Genomic DNA, 17,544 nt, shown 5'->3' on the forward strand with positions numbered 1-17,544 from the left:
GATCTGTCTCCTATCAGCATGTCTGATCACTGATCCCCATGAGCTCAGTGAGGCAGTCTCCCTGAATTTCCTCTTTTTTTACCCCCCTGCTCTGGGTTTTCCTTTGCATCCTCTCTCTACCTCCTCCTCCCACCCTCTCAGAAGTGCAGAAGTTCCTCCACCAGTACAAGCTCTGCTCAGTCAGCAGGTTCTCAGTTCCAGCCTTTGCACTGGAAGTCCTCAGAACCTGATATAGACAGACACCAATTGCATTTTCCTCATGTTTTATTTCCAGAAATGGATGGACTGGGCTTAGCTGCGTGTTCCAAAGATGAATATTTGCCTCAGGGTGGAGAATTGCCATGATAAGTGCTGTCCAAGCTATAAACAACTGAGAACAGGATCTACTAATGGCAAGCATTGGGCAACCATAATAGTAACTAGCACTGAGAGCCTCACCTCTAGCTGACCTGTAGATAAAAAGCTTTCCTTGTCATTTTTTGAACATAAAGTGGGGGATTCTCACTTGCATAGCTCAACTATAGTTAGATTATAATTTTTTTAAAGAGAAGATATTAGTTTTTGCTTGTTATTTTGGGCTGTGAAGTAGTTGTATCCTAGTTTTGAAGAATTTAACTTGGGAGCATAGAATGGTTTGGGTTGGCAGTGCACAATTCTAGGTAATTTGCATAGTGTGGATTAGTGGTTGACAATTAAGCAGTAGATGGAGATGGTGTCTAAAAAGGAAGAACTGAGCAAGACTGGGCTGGGTTTGAGGTGCCATGCCCTGCAGAAATTAATAATCCTTAAATTCTCTGGAGCTGCTGATGTCAGCTAGATCTCTGAAGCCACTTCCTTCCAGCTGGTTGTCTGGATGAATGGTAAGTTTGCCACACTAGGAAGGATGAAACTTTCCTAGGAAGGAGGGTGAGAGGAAGATGGACAGAAGTAGACTCCATAGGATACACTTACTTAGCTGTTTTTGTTGAAGACTTGAGGATGGTCATCCTTTTTCTTCCTGAAAAAAAGGCAGCCTTGAGTGTCTGAAGATTTTACAGCCTTATAAGTTGGAGGAATGGGAAAACCCTGAAGCTGAAATTTTGTGATTTGGGGACTAAATTTTGTGATTTGGGGACTAAAGTCTGGTGTAAAATGCTGAAAAACTCATCCAAAAGGTCTGGAATGGTCCTTTTTAAGCCATTTTGTTTCCTCCTGCTGGGAACACGCTGCAGCAATGGGAGCTGTTGCATTGATAATCCTTCAGGGAAGCTTTTCATCTCCAATGCAAGCAATGCTCTCTTATGCTCAGACCCTCTTGTGGGCTTTGGCAGTGCAGAGGAACATTTCTAGAGTGATTCTGTACGTGTGCCCAGCTAGATCTTGATCCTTTTAAAAATTTTACATGGATAAGATTTAATCGTTGGCTTAATGCATAAACAAACAGCAGAGGTGGCAGATTGTACCCCTGAAGGCAAGCTGTAGTTTTCCATCCTCCTCCACTCTCTCTACTCCCACACCCCTCCCTTTCCCTATCTATTATTTCAAAACTTGTGAAATCACTTGTTGCTGGAAAAAAAAAAACCCACAGTTTGGGAAGATTTCCTTTTGCTGAGCTCTTTGGCTGTGCAGTGGCTGAGGCTGCTTTGCCTCCACACTGAGGTGCCTGACCCTCAGTTTAGTGCCAGCTTTCTATGTAGAACAATGGCCCCACTCTAAGACCCCTTATTGTTAATTAATGAAAAAAAAAATTACACATGGTATGACCAGGAAAAAAAAACAACAACAAAACAAAACACAGAACACATTATTTGCCCTCTGGCACTGAAATTCCTTTAATATTGAACCAGTGGGGTAAAACAGGGGTGTTTATATAGCATTTATTCTCTCATTTTTACCCTTGTGACCATTAGAGGTTGCTCTTCTCCATTGTTTGCAGGCTTCACTCTCCATTCTGTCACTTAGTTTTGAAGCTGAACATTTTTTCAGCAGGTATATTAGAAATGAACCATTACTGATTCATTCCTCAGAGTAAGTTTTAGACCATGAGGGCTAATCATATATATTTATTTCTAGGAGTTGGGAGAGTGTGTGGTTGTATAGTGGCTGCTGCTTTCAGTAATTGATCACTTTTTAAGTAAAGAGACATAGCTGGAGATTCATATGACTGTGTTTGCTTTCCTCAGCACTCATTTTGGAAGTACTTGAGACAGAACAGAGCTGGAGGATCAGTTCTGTCATTCCTGTTTTTTTCAGAAGCTAATATTTACCTGTGTAATCCTGTTGCTGTGTCAAGAGAACAAGATTTAGTCACTGAGAGCAGCAGCCCAGGACCTCAAGTGCTGCTGATCTTAAACCAGTGAAAACATCTAACTAATGTGTTTAAACTGCTTGTGTATGTGATTAACACTTTGTGTGCCAGCAGTGCACCAACACCACCTACTAGGAGAGCAACAAAGCTGAATGTTTTTAGGTTTCTGCCCTACCACTCTTGCCTCCTGATCATCCTCTGAGCTTTCCCACCTCCTCACCCCTGATTTTGACCAGTTCCTCCCACTGTTGCTGGGTGTCCTACTTTACTTTCCACTCCACTCCTGCTTTCCTTTTTCTCTAAGCCTCAAACATGGAGCCAGGGAATGCTCAGGACAGGCAGAGTCTTCAGAAAAAAAAAGAAGATTGCTCCAAAGAGACTTCTTAAAAAATCAGTTCATTTGAATTGAATTCAATTGGCCAAATGTAAATGGAAAAAAAGTGGCCAAATGTAGCCTGTGTTCCAGAGGGATTTCAAGACTGATGTAAAAATGAGTCCTTTAATAAATTAGTTTTTCTTTCATAGAATGAGTGGGCTGAAGTTTCTGGACAAAACTGCTGGGTAAAAATTGATTTAGTAGGAGAAATACAGTGCTTAATAAAACATTCCTAGAACTGATCAAATAATTTACCCAAACTTGTTAAGCTATTTGAACCTAAAGAAGGTGCTAAGCACTCTGCCCTGGCACTGAGAAGAGTTGTGCAACGTCAGGAGAAGAGTCTAAAAAAGGAGTGACAGACAGCCTGAACTCCAGGTGGCACTGGGGTGGTTAATATTAACCTGATTCCTTGATTTCCTGTATTTTTATGGCTTGATGTTATTTGGAGCACAACTGAACCTCACCTCCAAAGACAGCTGCCAATTTGTAAAGCTGCACAGCAGAGGGCACTGGTGCCAAAGCAGATGCAGGTGGTTCACAAAAGTTCTTCATAAGCTCCCTTGTGTGGGTACAGAATCATTTCAGCCTTAGAAATAGCTGAAATAACTGTTCTGGGCTGTAAATTCCCATTTCTCAGCTGAATGCTGGCAGATGTTTGATGTTTAGGTTAAATGATAGCTCTGGGGACAAGAAAAAGTTCCTTAACTTGGCTCATGCGTTACAGTTTGTTACACAGCACACTGTGAGTAGGTTCTTTTCTGTCTGGCACTTACTGGTGACATTTTTTCCCTCTAAAATCATGGAATGGTTTGGGTTGGAAGGGACCTTTCAAGGTCATCTGGTCCAACCCCCCTGCAGGGAGCAGCCTGTGTCTGTTTTTCTGCCCTGTGTAGGTTCTGTGCCAGGGACACTTTCTTGCAGTCTTTTTTATCAGTCTCTGCCAATCCATAAAAGATGTTTTGTAAATGTAGCTGAATATCTAATCAGCAAAACTTGCTTTTGGTTGCTGGTGAGGATGGCTGGGGGTGCAACCAGGAGAAGAGTGATCTCCTGTGGTGCCCCAGGTGACTCCATGGTTTCTCAGCCAAGTGTGACTGCAGCATGGAAGAAATACTGCAGAATGACAAAAAAATGGGACAGGTGAGGAAAACTGTGAACTGATAAGTAAATCTGGACAAAGATAATACATTTTTTTCTTGATCATCAGACTGTTACCTGCTGATCTTGAGTGCTAGGAGAAGGATGCAGGAGAATTGCTGCTCTTCAGAGGCAGGAGATTTTAAATGGCTGGGAAACAACTATTTTTATTGACCAAAATGTGTCAGTTGTAAGCAGGAAAGTCTGACCTTAGGGCATGCACGATGGGTTCTATCTGTGTATTAGAGGAGCTGCTAAGTTTGCATGAACTTTTGACTGTTGATCTGAGCCAATAATTGCATAGGAGGTCCTTGGGTCAGAGCCATAGTTCTGGTGACCAACAACTGGGGCCAACAAATCCAGAGGTTAAACCTGCTGGTCTTTAAAATGCAGCTGCATGTGATTTACCAGGATTGTTTGTCAGGAACTATGGGCATCTAACAGTTTGCACATGGTTAAAATGATTTAACCAGCCTTTTACCATCAATTGGCTGAATTCCTCTCAGCTTTAGTTCTGCCAGAAAGGAGCAGATTGAAAACAAAGAAGTAAAAAGAGAAATCCCATTTTGATGGGCTACCAACCTTCTCTGACCTTTCAGTATCACTTGAAGAATTAAGTTAAATCAGAAAGAACTAGTTGAATCTGTGGGAGTGAGATGACTCCTTGTCATCTCAATCTTCCTGTGTTTTGATTATTTTTTTAATACTTTATTAGAAGATTTTGTGCTTATTACAAATATTAGTTGGAGGAATTATGTGTTAAATGAATTTTTTAGTGACAGGATGAGTTCTGTTATTTTGTAGAGGGGAGGATAATTCTTTTTTTAAAATATTTTTATACTTTCCAATATTTTTCACTGTGAAATTATAAAAGAGAGTCTTAAATTCCTTGCAATTTGAACAAACTATGACACTGTTAAAGAAAATCCACCACCAAACCTAAATGTGCAAATTTAAAACTAGGTGCAATGGAATGTTGCATTTCTGGTGCATGTTTTTTATAGACTTTGTGTGGTTTCACTCTCTTCTTCTGTTTGCTGCCCTTTTCCTCTGTGTATCCCAGTTATAAACTGGTGGGGGCAGGCAAGCTGCGTGGATTTCAGCGTGGTAGGGCTGAGTGCTTCCTTTCCAGTGCCTCAGAAGGGAAGAGTTCCTTTGCTGCTGATTGTTTTCTGACCCCTTCTCTTAGAGGTGGATCTTGGACATCTTCCTGTGGCTATGATGTGCTGCACGTGCCTCAGAAGTTGCATACAGAAAGAATAAGGTGAAGGAACAGGCCTCCCAAAACTGGTCAGATATAACAACACCTCTTTTCTTTGGTAGTGTGGCCTTCAGCTGTTTCACAAGGCTTCACTTGGGTAGCTGGTGCCACACAGACCCTTGCTTGACATCCATGGGGTGGTAGTTCTGTGGAAGGGTGTAATTTCAGTTTAATGTGTCATACTGCAAAAAGTTTTGTTTTTTTTTTAAGCCCCTCAGGTTTCCAGTGTGGACGTGCATGCAAACAGATCCATTGCTTAAATGTATGGATCATTCTGTTCCCTCTCCTCTCATTTCTCATAGTTTGGGGGTTTTTTTGGCAGTTACAAGATTTAAAGGACAGTAAAGAGCATAGCACACAAAATATTTAGATTTCATTCTTTTTTAGTCACCAAGAATTACAGATGTGGTCTTTGAAGATGTGATTTCATTAACTTAGGGCTGTGAATGAATTAAAAGACAAGGGGGAGAAAAATGACTCATTTGTGACTAACTGGATTATTTCCCCAAATCAAAAGCACCTTTGTATGTGAATTCTGAATATTTTGATTCCTCAGTTTAGTCAGCTTGTTACACAGCCCCTGCATGAGTGGCAATGGCATGGGTTCTATTAAAACTTCCTCAGTTTTCTGAAATCTCCCTACATTTTGGTGCAGCTCCATCCTCTTTCTGATGTCCATCTGGAGGAGACTGGAGGCAGAGCAGAGCCATGCCCAGGCATGCAGGACCTGTCTGCATTTTGCAGAGCACAGCTCTAGTCACAAGAGCTTCACATTCCTCTAGAGGGAGGCAAAGAAAACTGGAAGGCAAGTGAACTGAAGTTCCCCAATAAATGGATCCATTTTTATTTTGGTCATTGTTGTTACTGCCTCCCTACTGAGGGCCAATGAGGGTATGCTGCAAAATGGGCAGAGCCTGTTGTTGACTTAAGACAGAAATATGGGCTCAAAGGGTTTAGGGGGGCTTGGTCCTTTTTTCCAAACCCATCTTTGACATCCTGCAAAGTTTGGCTGCTTGTACTCAAGCAGGGTCAAGATTTGATCATTGAGCTAATCCTTTTGGATGTGGGGCTGTACCTCCAGAGGTAGCTAAAGTGTCACAGATGTTGACAGCTCATTTCCTGTAGATTGGTTTTCAGCTTATCCTCTGTGGTTCCTGGAAGCTTGACCTGCTCACAGGTAATAAAAGAAGTGGCAGAGTGTGAAGCTCAGAGCTCTGTGGTGGCACAGGCTTTAGTACCTGGGATGGTGAGTCTGGGGCCTGGCCACAGATGACATTTCAGCTCAGTTCCCTGGTTGGAAATTTTGACAGCTGTGATGTCTGGCTGCCAAGCAGCCAGGAGATTCACGTGGCTGATTTTGAAGTGGAATTTTCTTGGACACAGGGCTCACTTCCCTCTGCTCTTTAGTTGAACTAAACACAGTTCCTTTTGTACCTGACAGCCATTTCAGCTGGCTTGCTTGGAGCAGAAAAATCACAGCATCATGGAGTGGTCTGTGTCAGAAGGGACTTTACAAATTCATCTAATTCCAGGCCCCTGCAGGGAGCAGGGACATCTGCCTGCAACTACAGCCCCTTGCTCAGAGCCCCATCCAGCCTGACCTGGAATGGCTCCAGGGATGGGGCTTCTACCACCTCTCTGGGCAGCCTGGGCCAGGGGCTCACCTGAAGGATCTAAAGGAAGTGTAGATGTGGTGCTGAGGGACATGGTTTAGTGGTGGAATTGGCAGTGCTGGGCCAACAGCTGGACTTGATCATGAAGGTCTTTTTCAATCTAAGCTGTTGTGTGATTTCCTTAACTTGTGTGCAGAATGCCTGTTGAAGAGCTCAGAATTTCTCCTGACTAAGTAGTCCCTGAACCATCGACTGGCACCATGTTGTTTGTACACCAATATACCAAGTGCCAGCCATTACACTCAAATAATGAGTGGAAGTCACAGTGCACCTTGTTCAACAGACATTAAGCTTACCTGAACTCAAAAAAAGGCTTTTCATCTCAAAATTGGACACAGGAAAACTAAGCCTAACTAATTTACACATCTGATAGGATTCACGGGGGTAAAATTACTCAGTTAGACTTTGATTCTGCCGTGTCTGACTTCCACCTAGTTGTAAACATTCAGTCTGTGTTTATTGACAATATTCAAGTTTGGATGGGTTACTTTTTTTTTGGTTTGCTGTTCCTGCTAGCACTGTTCACACTGTTTCCTCACATGACTGTCTTCTTGCTAGCTTGCTAACCATCCTGCTGGGCACGATGAGAGCGTGTGCTCAGATCCTAGCTAAGCAGAAAAGGCAAACTGCTTTGATGACACTGGTAAAATTAAACCAGTCAATCTCCTGACGTGTTCCAAGGTCTTAAAAAGGTCTCTATATTTATAAAACTATATCTTTTTAAGTTGAGGATGCTCCATGCCTGTTTATCCTGCTGTACTTCTTGACTGCTGTGGTTCAAACAACACAAAAACTGCTTGCTGGCCAGGACACTGTGTACTCCCAGCATGAGTTTGGAAGAGCTGGGGCTATCTGGAAAGCTGTAGACCTTGGTTGCTCTCCAGCTGGAGGGACACTTAGCTCACGTGCTTCTACAAGGTCTCCTGGGAATGGTCCCTAGTTCCTGCAAGGAAACCCACCTGGATTGGCTCACAGTTTCATCTAAAGCAGCCTGACTTTGCCTAGGAGTGTGGGACAGGAGATCTGGCTGGGTCTGCTGGTGTGGCTGTTCAGTGAACTGGGAATCTCAGGTGTGGAATAGTAATAGACTCACACAGATTTTAATTCCTTCTCCCTTTCTAGCTAGAGCTGTGAGTGGATGTTTGGCTGCTTATTCAATTATTCTCTAAAATTAGTGGATGCTGGCAGATATTTGCTAGTAATTTCCCACACTAGAAAAGAATGTAATTGAAATGACCACGTCCTGTTGATTCATTTTAAATCTCCCTGAGAGAGAACATGACCTTTTACTGCTTGATAACTTCATTTGCCCCCAAAACATGACTCAGAAGAAGCCAACAACCTGTGGTGTGCTAAACAGGTATCCAACTTTAAACCCCATCTGTGTTAAAAGCCAAAAGGTGGTTCAGAGTAGTCATGCTTTAGATCAGGTGTGGTTGCTCTAGAGCACTCATTTTAGATTTGTTTAGACTTTCAAACTACTTGCAAAGCTGTCATTAAAAAAAAAAACCAAAACAACCTGTTAAGCAAGTAGAAACGGCCAAATATTTGCTGAAACATAAAGCTGGAAAATGTTAGAAATACATTAATTAAAGGAAGAACTACCATCATTGGGTGCAAACATAATTTCTAAGTCTTCATGACAATTATATCCAGTAGAAATATCTTGGAGTTCTTCACACGTGGTGAGGTAGAGGGGATGTGATTTAAATGACTTGTACTGCAAGTATCTTAAAAGATTTTCTCTACAGTCTTTCAAAGATGCAGCAGTTGCTGAGCTTTGACTACTTCTGACTTGAACTAGACAGGAGTTTTGTTTGTTTGGGGTTTTTCTTATTCCAGATATGTTTTCATTCTATTTATGCTGGAAAATATTTTTTAAAAAAAGGCTTTGGAAGAGAGAAAAAAAATGCACGTTTGCATATTTGAGGAGTTATCAAGAGAAAAACAAATCTGTTTGCTAGTGCTTGCTTTCAGTGAATGCAGAGAGGTTGCAGATTCCCAAGTCACTATTATATCTCATTAAATTGGAAGTTGTGTGCATCATCATCATCTCTTTGAATACAGAGCTGTTAAATAAAAAGACAGAATTACTTCCCTGTTAAACATTTTAGCTGACTACCTCTTCACAAACCTTTTCTTTTTAAATGTAGGGGTTTTTTTCATATTTGCAATTCTGGTGCAGATGAACAGATGGGAATGTCCTGCATGTAAAACTTCAGGATTATTTAGGTAAGGGGGAAGGGGTGAATGGTGAGGTTGTGTGCTCATTACTTGCCCATTTCTCAATTCATGGTTCTCTGTGAATATCACTTTAAAAGTTCCCACTTTCCTGGTCCTGAGCTCTCATGAACAAACATCCACATCCATACTACTCTCATCTCCTCATCTGACCCAGGGAAGGGTTTTGTGTAGGTGCTGTAGAACCAGGTGATTGATTTCCTTCCAAGCCCACAGAACTGTGGTTTAGATTTAAAAGGAAGAAGGAGATGAGTAAGTGCAAGTAATTGAAGCTGGGAGAAAGTGATTACTGTCCTTGGCACTATCTTCATAGACAGATTGTTCCTTTTTCTGTTGGGAAAAAAAAAAGAGACCACTTTTGAGAAGGTTCCTTTTAGATTGACACCATTTAAATTGGACCCTTCCTTTTCAGATGTTCTGAGATCCTTCTATCAGCAATTCTTTTTCAGCACTAATTTCTCCCTGGGAACTTGTGGTAGTTTTTTTGTCATAGAACCCCACAGAAGTGAGACATCCAGAGGAGCGTTTCACCTGAGCTGCTTTTGGGGCTGGGAAAACAGGAGGAGCAGGACTTGGCAACTGCTTTACACAGCCCCACGTAGCACTGATGCAGAATTTGTGATAAGCTGTCAATATCTGTCAAGACAGGAATGAAAAGCTTGTAGCTTAATAGGCTGGGGATGCAGGGAAATAAATGGTTTCTGTGCTTCAGCATATTCACTTGGAAGGTATTCTTGTTGGGAATAATGTGAGGAAGGAGCAGTGCTCATTCCATTAGCAGTTATCTCAGGCACACAATTGCTGTGATGAGGCATCTCCGTGTGAGGACACATCCTTACAGCTGAAATCTATACCTCCCTCCCAGATTGCCTCAGAAGCATGAAATTAAAACAGCAGAGCCATTCAGGACAGAGAGGAAAACTTTACACAGCTCGGACTGCAGGAGAACATTGGGGGGGGGGTCTGAATATCATTCCTGCCCCAGAATTTCTCCAGAATCAGTGTAATTTTGTGAAACAGGCCACATGATTTTTCTTTCAATGGCATAAACCACAGGTTTACAGCCTATCCAAAGGCATTTTTCGTTTCCACAGTACCCTGCTAAGCTGGCTAACAAATTCTTGCTGCTTTGGGTATGTTAATATATGTAGTATAAGAACATAAGCTGTTAAATACAGCTCAGATGCTGAAGCTGAACGATGCGTAGCTACTACTCAGTCTAAAAAATTATTTGAAAAATGGGAGGTAATAAATCCATTCTGTTTGTATTTCTTCCTCTTGGCTTCTTATGAAGAGAAAAACACAACAGATTTTATGCTGAACAGATGCAGGTAATAAGCCTGAAGCTTTGTGTTCCATCTATTTAATAAATTATACTGTGGGTGGGGGTGTTTGCATACTTCTGAATTATTCACTGCAGCATTTTAGATCATCTAGCTTCCTATCTGATTTCTAAACCCCCTCTCAATAAGTTGATATTGCAACCACAAACATTCAGCCTGTTAAGAAAAGGGTGATTTTAAGATGAAGAAGGAAGGGAACAAAGCAGCTGCCGTTCCTTTTGAATTGGAAGAACAATTGAAGCTAATGTGTTGTTCTCACACACCCCAGAACTGTCTTGTGGAACCTCAGCTCTTACCAGCTGCATATCTCCAGTTACTTGACTTAACAGAGCTGAAGATCAAGCCCTAGTTAATCCTGGGATCTAAAGTGACAGAAGATTTTGAAACAACCAACTGAAAACAGGATTAATAGGCTTGGCTTGGAGAAAAAGTCATAAGTGATGGAGAGGTGGCTTCTCTGATTGAACATAGAGCTAGTAGTGATGGTAAGAAACAAAATGAGTCGTCCTTACTCAATGTGCTGAGATTTCTCATGCCCTTGCTGGCTTTTTGTTGACATTTCTATATACTAGGAGATACAGAATGGGATGAAGGAAAGAACTATTCAACCAACAGTAGGTCAGCCTTTGTATTTCAGTGTCTGGCTTTTATTTTGACATTGTAAATATCACTGAAATGAATGCAAGTGTTTGAACAGCTGGAGAAAAGGTAGATGGGTCTTGATGCTTTCTGTGCTTGCCAGGTATTTCTCCAAGTATACTCTGCCTGTGCTGTAACCTGGGGGTGAAGAGAGGAGGTGCAGCCCTGTGCTGAAGTTCTACTTGCAAAAGGCACTGTAAAACTGGAGCTGTAGGGTTCCTTGGTAACAACTTCCCCACAGCTTTCCCAGGGGAATGTACCTCATGGCAAGGCTTCGTGGTGTTCCCCAGGACTTGCACTTTACCCCCAAAATGAAGGTGGTTTCATGCTGGGTTTGGGGTGGGCTGGGAGGAGGGCATTTGTGTGTCTGCCAGACTCAGTCTCTCTTAAAATGCACTTTCTGGAATGCTTGAAAACTGTAGGAAGGGACATTTTCTTCTCCCAGGAGCCAAGGTCTCTTGGGCTTGTGATGTGTGTGAAGCAGTCCTGTACTGATTTTAAATGCTCTGACTGGTAAATGTATCACACTGCCAGGTTGAGTTGGGGAAATAACCATGAAGGGATTTTGTTTATCATTAGATGAACAGGTAGAAGTTGAAAAACAAGCAACCAAAACCAAACCAAACCAGAAAAAATCCCAAAACACACAAAAAAAACCCCCACAACCAAAAAACCTCCCCAAAACCCAAAACACCACACACACAAAGAAAACCAAACCCAACCTAAACCTTTAAGATGATGGGAAGTTGAAAAACAACCAACCAAAACCAAACCAAACCAGAAAGAATCCCAAAACACACAAAAAAAACACAACCAGAAAACCTCCCCAAAACACCACACACAAAAAAACTCCCAAAAACCCAACCTAAACCTTTAAGATGATGAGATTTTGGAAAACACAACTCAGTAAGCCTTTGTTTTTCCCACCCTAGACTACTGCCCATCTGAAATATTTACTGCATGGATATTTCCATGTAAAATCTGGGATTCCAGACACCCTCTTGATTCCCTCTTGCAAAATGATGAGCCTGTGGTTGTTTTGCTTGTACACCAGTTCCCCTAAGCTGGAGATATGAAGTGAACTGGTTGCAAATATCATCTTGAGCCCAAAGTCTTTGGCTACTTCTAAAGTTGCATCTTAATGTATAATTTCTGCTTTCTAATTTTTCTAATCTTTCATGAGACCATGAGTTATTGACTGACTAAAATAATTTATCATGCATCTAAAGGTAAGATGGGCAAAGAGGAGACCTTCTTGCAGTCTTTCTGTACTTAAAGGAGGCCTATAAGAAAGATGGGGACAGTTTTTTTAGCAGGGCCTCTTGTGGTGGGACAACAGGTGATGGTTTGAAACTAAAAGAAGGGAGATTAGACTAGAAAGAAATTTTTTACAGTGATGGTGTTGAGCCCCTGGCCCAGGTTGCCCAGAGAGGTGGTCGCTGCCCCATCCCTGGAACCATCCCAGGGGAGGTTGGATGGGGCTCTGAGCACCCTGCTCTAGCTGCAGATGTCCCTGCTCCCTGCAGGGGGTTGGACCAGATGACCTTGAAAGGTCCCTTCCCACCCCAAACATTCTGTGATCCTATGAAGACGGTGGAATCTCATGTTTCTGCAGCTTGATGGCCTGGCAGACTTGAACAAGAAGAAAAATAGTAAGACTCATGCTTTTGTCAGTGAGGTTGTGGGTCAGACCTTGAGCACGCAGCAGAATCAAAGTGATGGAAGGAAAGAATCTCTGCTGATCTTTGCTCCTCAGTTTTCTGCTCGTAAATGCACCTCTCAAATCTGTCACCTGGGTCTTGCAGAAGAGAGATGCCATCACCAGTCCACTAGGGAAATCTTTCTTCTGTGTCAGGAGGATGAGTGGAGCTGCAGATACTGCAAAGGTGGTGCTGATAAAAGAGCCTAGCAGAAGATAGGCATTTTTTGATGGTTGCACACTCCTGGGTCTATGTTTTTCTGAGCACTTTCTGTGGTGGTTTCAAGCCTGTCTGTAGCCAGGCAATATGTCTAAACCATGAACTGTATGCAACTTATTCAAATGTACATTTATTTTCCATCCAGCTAAAAGCTGGACTGGGTTAATGAATATTTTGCACAAATGTAGTTGTTCATGTAGGGTATGAAACTGAACATTTAAAATTTGCAGGTTTGTGTAGAAGCTAACAAGTTTTGGGTATATTTGGTCGTATATGGTTCATTCATTAATTCCATAGTTAAAGTTCATAGATTCAGAATGTAACAAAAAAGAAATTACCTGAATTCCACAAGGTAAATCTGTTTAATTTCATACACTTTTCCCTGAGGCCCTTTGTGTTCAGGAGGCCACAAGATCCAATAGACTTGATAGAGCTTTGAAATCCAGTAATTTTTTCTCCTTTTTGTGGTGTATTTGAAATCATTCCACAGCATTTGTACAAAGAGGTGTTTTGGTGACTGCATGTACATCTGGATTCTCATGAGTATAGTCCTTTCAGTCCATAGTACCACCAAGAAGCCTGTCTGCCATGAAAGACTTGGAGATCTCTGATTCTAAACCACTACATCTTTGGGAAACTCCTGCCCATAGCTACACAGTGAATGACTGAGGTGTCAACCTCATGGTGTTGGCAAGGAAAAACTTCCCTGTGAGGGTGGCAGAGCCTGGAGCAGCTGCCCAGAGAGGCTGTGGAGTCTCCTGCTCTGGAGAGATTCCAAACCCACCTGGATGTGATCCTGAGCACCCTGCTGGAGCAGGGGGGTTGGATGAGGTGATCCCCAGAGATCTCTTCCAACCCCCACCATTCAGAGGGTCTGTGATTTGGCTTTAAAGTTCTCAGAGGCATGGACCATTTCCCTGCTAAGAGTTCTCTGCTGGGTGAGCAGAGCTGTGTTTTGGACTCCTTGGCACAGCAAGCTAAGACCAAGCACATCACTGGGGAGCTGAGAGCTGTTGCAGAGATGCTAACTGAGGGATCTTCTTGTCTTTCTGCAGAATCATGTGAACCCAGCAATGGATTTTACACAGACTCCTCCAGGAATGCTGGCCCTTGACAACATGCTGTACTTTGCTAAACATCACCAGGATGCTTATATAAGGGTAAGGCTGCTGCTTGACTTTGAGATCTGTGCTGTTGCCTGTCCTCAGTCCTTTGTCCTGTCTAACAATTGACTTGGAAGAGGAGGTTCAGAATCCTGATATCATCAACAACAAACTCTAGGAAGGCAAACTCCATAACACCAAAACGTGACATAAATCTGAGAAAGCTTTGGGAGGAAGCTGTACAGTTGTCCAGGCTGTTACTGCTGTGTCAAATATTATAGATACTACCTTCTTCTTAGGCTTGAAAAGAGAAGGGAGATGAGCTTGTGCCTTTTTCAGGTGCATGATGGATGTCCAGTAACTCAGAGATGAGTAATTGTGCAGAATTCTCTGCCCTGCTCTAAGTTGACCAGAAACTAGGGTTTTCTGTGGAAAGGAGGCTTTTGGTGAGCAAATGCCTTCATGAGTGGCTGAGTTGGCAGTGTCCTGAGAAATAAGATGCTCCCACTAAAACTAGTAGGTGAGGGGAGAAAAATAGGTAAAAAGCATCATGATTCACTTGTACAACCTGTTCCTGCTCCCTGCCCACCCCACTTCCTACATTTATTTCAAGGGTTTAAAGCACATGGTGTTGCATCCTTACAAAAAGAGGAAGAAAGCTGAATAATACCTGTCTCTGAATAGAACTTTCTCAGAGTTTTATTGAAACCAAGTGTTTGCCAAGCATAATCCTAAGTAGCACAAATGGGAGGACAGTCTAGAAAGTCAGTGTCTTGGGACAGTAGAAATGGTTTAAATCCCCCAGAAAATCCCTGCAGACCTGCCTGAAGAAGGTTGTATACAGCAAGGAGACAGTAGACATGCAAATCATTTCTACTAAAATAGTAAAGAGTGAACTTCTGATATGAATTATCATCTAGTTTTTGCTCAAATTAACTTACTGTCAAAGCTCTAATAGGTTTGTGAAGGGCCTGCTGATATCCAGGCCAGCTTGGTCCATGGAGATCATAGACCACAGGGTGGTAAGATCTGCCTTTTAAATGTGCATTTCTCCTCACTCTGACTCTAGCTGTTAAAAGAAGCTGTGGTGGTTTAAAAAGAGAATTGGTTAGTGTTTCTCATTAAAATTTGGTAAGACCTGGGCTTGGGTTATTTTGTAGGCTTCTTTTGAAAATTATCAGTTTAGAAAATATACTTGGAAGAGGAAGCCCGTGCTCCCAAATGACAGTCATGTTTTAAAGAAGTCTGAAAGAGTTTCAAGAGGACTGGATTCTGTTCAAGTAGAGCTTTCATTGACATCTCTTAATTTTTCTCTCACTCTTCCTTTTCACGTTGCAAATGTTGTCTTAAAAATTGAGTTCAGTGTAGCATGTAATTAGCTACTCCTCAGATAAGACTTTGCTGCTGGCTCTGTAGTAATAATGCAGCATTTTTGCTGCTGCACTACTGAGAATTTCTGCTGTTATTTTGAAGTGCCTGTTCTTGTATGGTTCCTCTTAGGAGAGGGTTTGGGTGCCTCATGTTCCTGCATGAGGAAGAATACACACACACTAGAAATGCTGTGCTGGGGTGGTTTTGGGTTAAGTTGTTGGCCCAAAGCTGCTTTGGGAACTCTCAACCCATCTTGGGAGTAGGGTAGCCTCACAGTGGTGGCTCACTGAAAGGTGGTGGTCCACCTTGTCATGTTAACATGCTGAACACTTCTGACATGACCAGTGTTGTGCAACTCCTCCAGCAGGGCTAGTCTTTGATCACAGAAGACACCTTTCTATCTTTTCATCTCCTTGACTTACTAGGTTACATGCAGTAGTTTCCTGTCACCCCTGACCTACCTTTTTCTTCTCATTTTGAGTTCCTTATTCCACATCTAACATTACTTTTCTTTTGTGGCCTTTGGCTCCCAAAGCTCTCACCACTCCAGCTTGCTCTGCCTGTACAGCCTGTTGTCCTTGCCTATTTCTTCACATGGATTTCTACTCCAGCACCCTAGCAAAAACTCAGTGATGTTAAGTTTCCACAAAGACATTGTTAGCTAGACAAATAATACTTAAATTCTCAACAGTTTGACAGGAGCTGCTCTCTTTTTTTCCATTGTTGATAGAAGGAATTACATTTGTTCCTAGGAGGAGAGGTTTTCAGTTTGACCCTCTGCAATACAGTCAGTTGCTGTCCCATGGGTTAACTACTAAGCCCCCAAACTTACCTGTGCTGGGCAGGAGGTAAAAATGGAAGTTGGAAACCAGAGATGGTTTGAAATGAACTTGGAAAGTGTGAAGTATCTCCTGACAGAATGTGGTGTATGAAGCAAAGACACTCTAAAGAACTCGTGATGCTTTCATGGAGTGTGTTAGCAGTGCTACACTTTTAATAGGCAGCACAAATCATTGAATTATAGAATTGTTCAGGTTGGAAGAGACCTTTAAGATCATCGAGTCAGACCTGCTACTTTCTTAGGATGCCCCAGCTGCATGGCCCCTGGCTAGGAATCTTCTGGTGTTACTGAGAAAAATGAATAAAGAAAAGTTCAAAGACAGGCAATAAATACTCTCTGCCCTTTTCATTCCTTGTTCTGCCTGTCATAAGTGCTACTACTTAGAAATAATTTGTGTAATAAATGGACTAGTTAGGTGAGAAGGATGTCTGGAACTGAAGTGCCTTTCAGGGAGGTGGCAGCAGGGCTTGAAAACCAACAGCAAACAGAAGCACTCACAGGAAGAGTTAATAGGATGGCAGTGTGCTGAAGAACATGGGTATGGAGGCAGTGGGTAGCTGCATCCTGGAAGCAGGAAGCATTTCAGGGTGAAAACCTGCCTGCCACAGGGTGAACAGGGAAACAAAAATAACCAAACTCATTTTCCCTGATTGATTCTTTTTTGCCTGCTTCCCCACTGTCCATTTCCCCCACTCACCTTCTTCCCATTGGATACTTACTCCTGAAATTACAGTCATGTGTTTTCTTGTTGTCTGCAAATAAACACTGTACTTTTTCTTTCTTTAAACTTTGAGTTAATTGGTTGTGACTCTCAGCTTTTTGTTTACAATACAACATGACTGGAGCCTCCAGAAGAAAGGTGGTTTATTGGAGTGGAAAAAAAACCCAACATGTTTTCTTTGATTGTGCCGTGTCCTTAGCTATAATTTGGATTTTGAAAGAAGTTTCCTACTGAATTAGCTTCTCATTGAGTTTGCTTTTCCTCTTCTTTTTTATTAATTGTCTGATGCTATCAGTGACTGATGGATACAGCATTTTTTTCATGTTCCACTTAAATAATCAATTGCTGTCATCAGAGGCATTGCTTTTAAGAGGTGATGACATAACACGTGGAATGCATTTGGTGGAACTAATGTTGAGTCTCTGCAAGAAATTCTAAAATTTTCCACAGGAAATAATTGGCAGCTTCCCAAGCTACATAATTATAGGACAGTCGGAGTGTATAATTAAAGTTAACAGTGAAGAAAATGATTGGAATAAAGCTTTGTGACAGATAATCTCTTTTTTTGTTCTTTTGGAGCAGACAAGTCGTGTGTCGTCGTCACCCCCCCACCCCACACCACCATCCAA

The 17,544-nt window shown here is 42.1% G+C and overlaps 1 protein-coding gene across 1 annotated transcript in view; it reads left to right on the forward strand.

Annotated features, from left to right (window-relative positions):
• The window catches only part of LOC103768115 (engulfment and cell motility protein 1), a gene marked incomplete at both ends in the record, with an annotated part of 78,400 nt that overhangs the window by 15,020 nt on the left and 45,836 nt on the right, over positions 1-17,544 (forward strand). The window contains one exon of the mRNA XM_008935247.1: positions 13,935-14,039. Coding sequence (XP_008933495.1) covers positions 13,935-14,039 — 105 coding nt within the window. The remainder of the gene's footprint in view (positions 1-13,934; positions 14,040-17,544) is intronic.

This window comes from Merops nubicus, unplaced genomic scaffold (genome assembly GCF_000691845.1).
Source record: "Merops nubicus isolate BGI_N331 unplaced genomic scaffold, ASM69184v1 scaffold7032, whole genome shotgun sequence".
Lineage (NCBI taxonomy): Eukaryota > Metazoa > Chordata > Aves > Coraciiformes > Meropidae > Merops > Merops nubicus.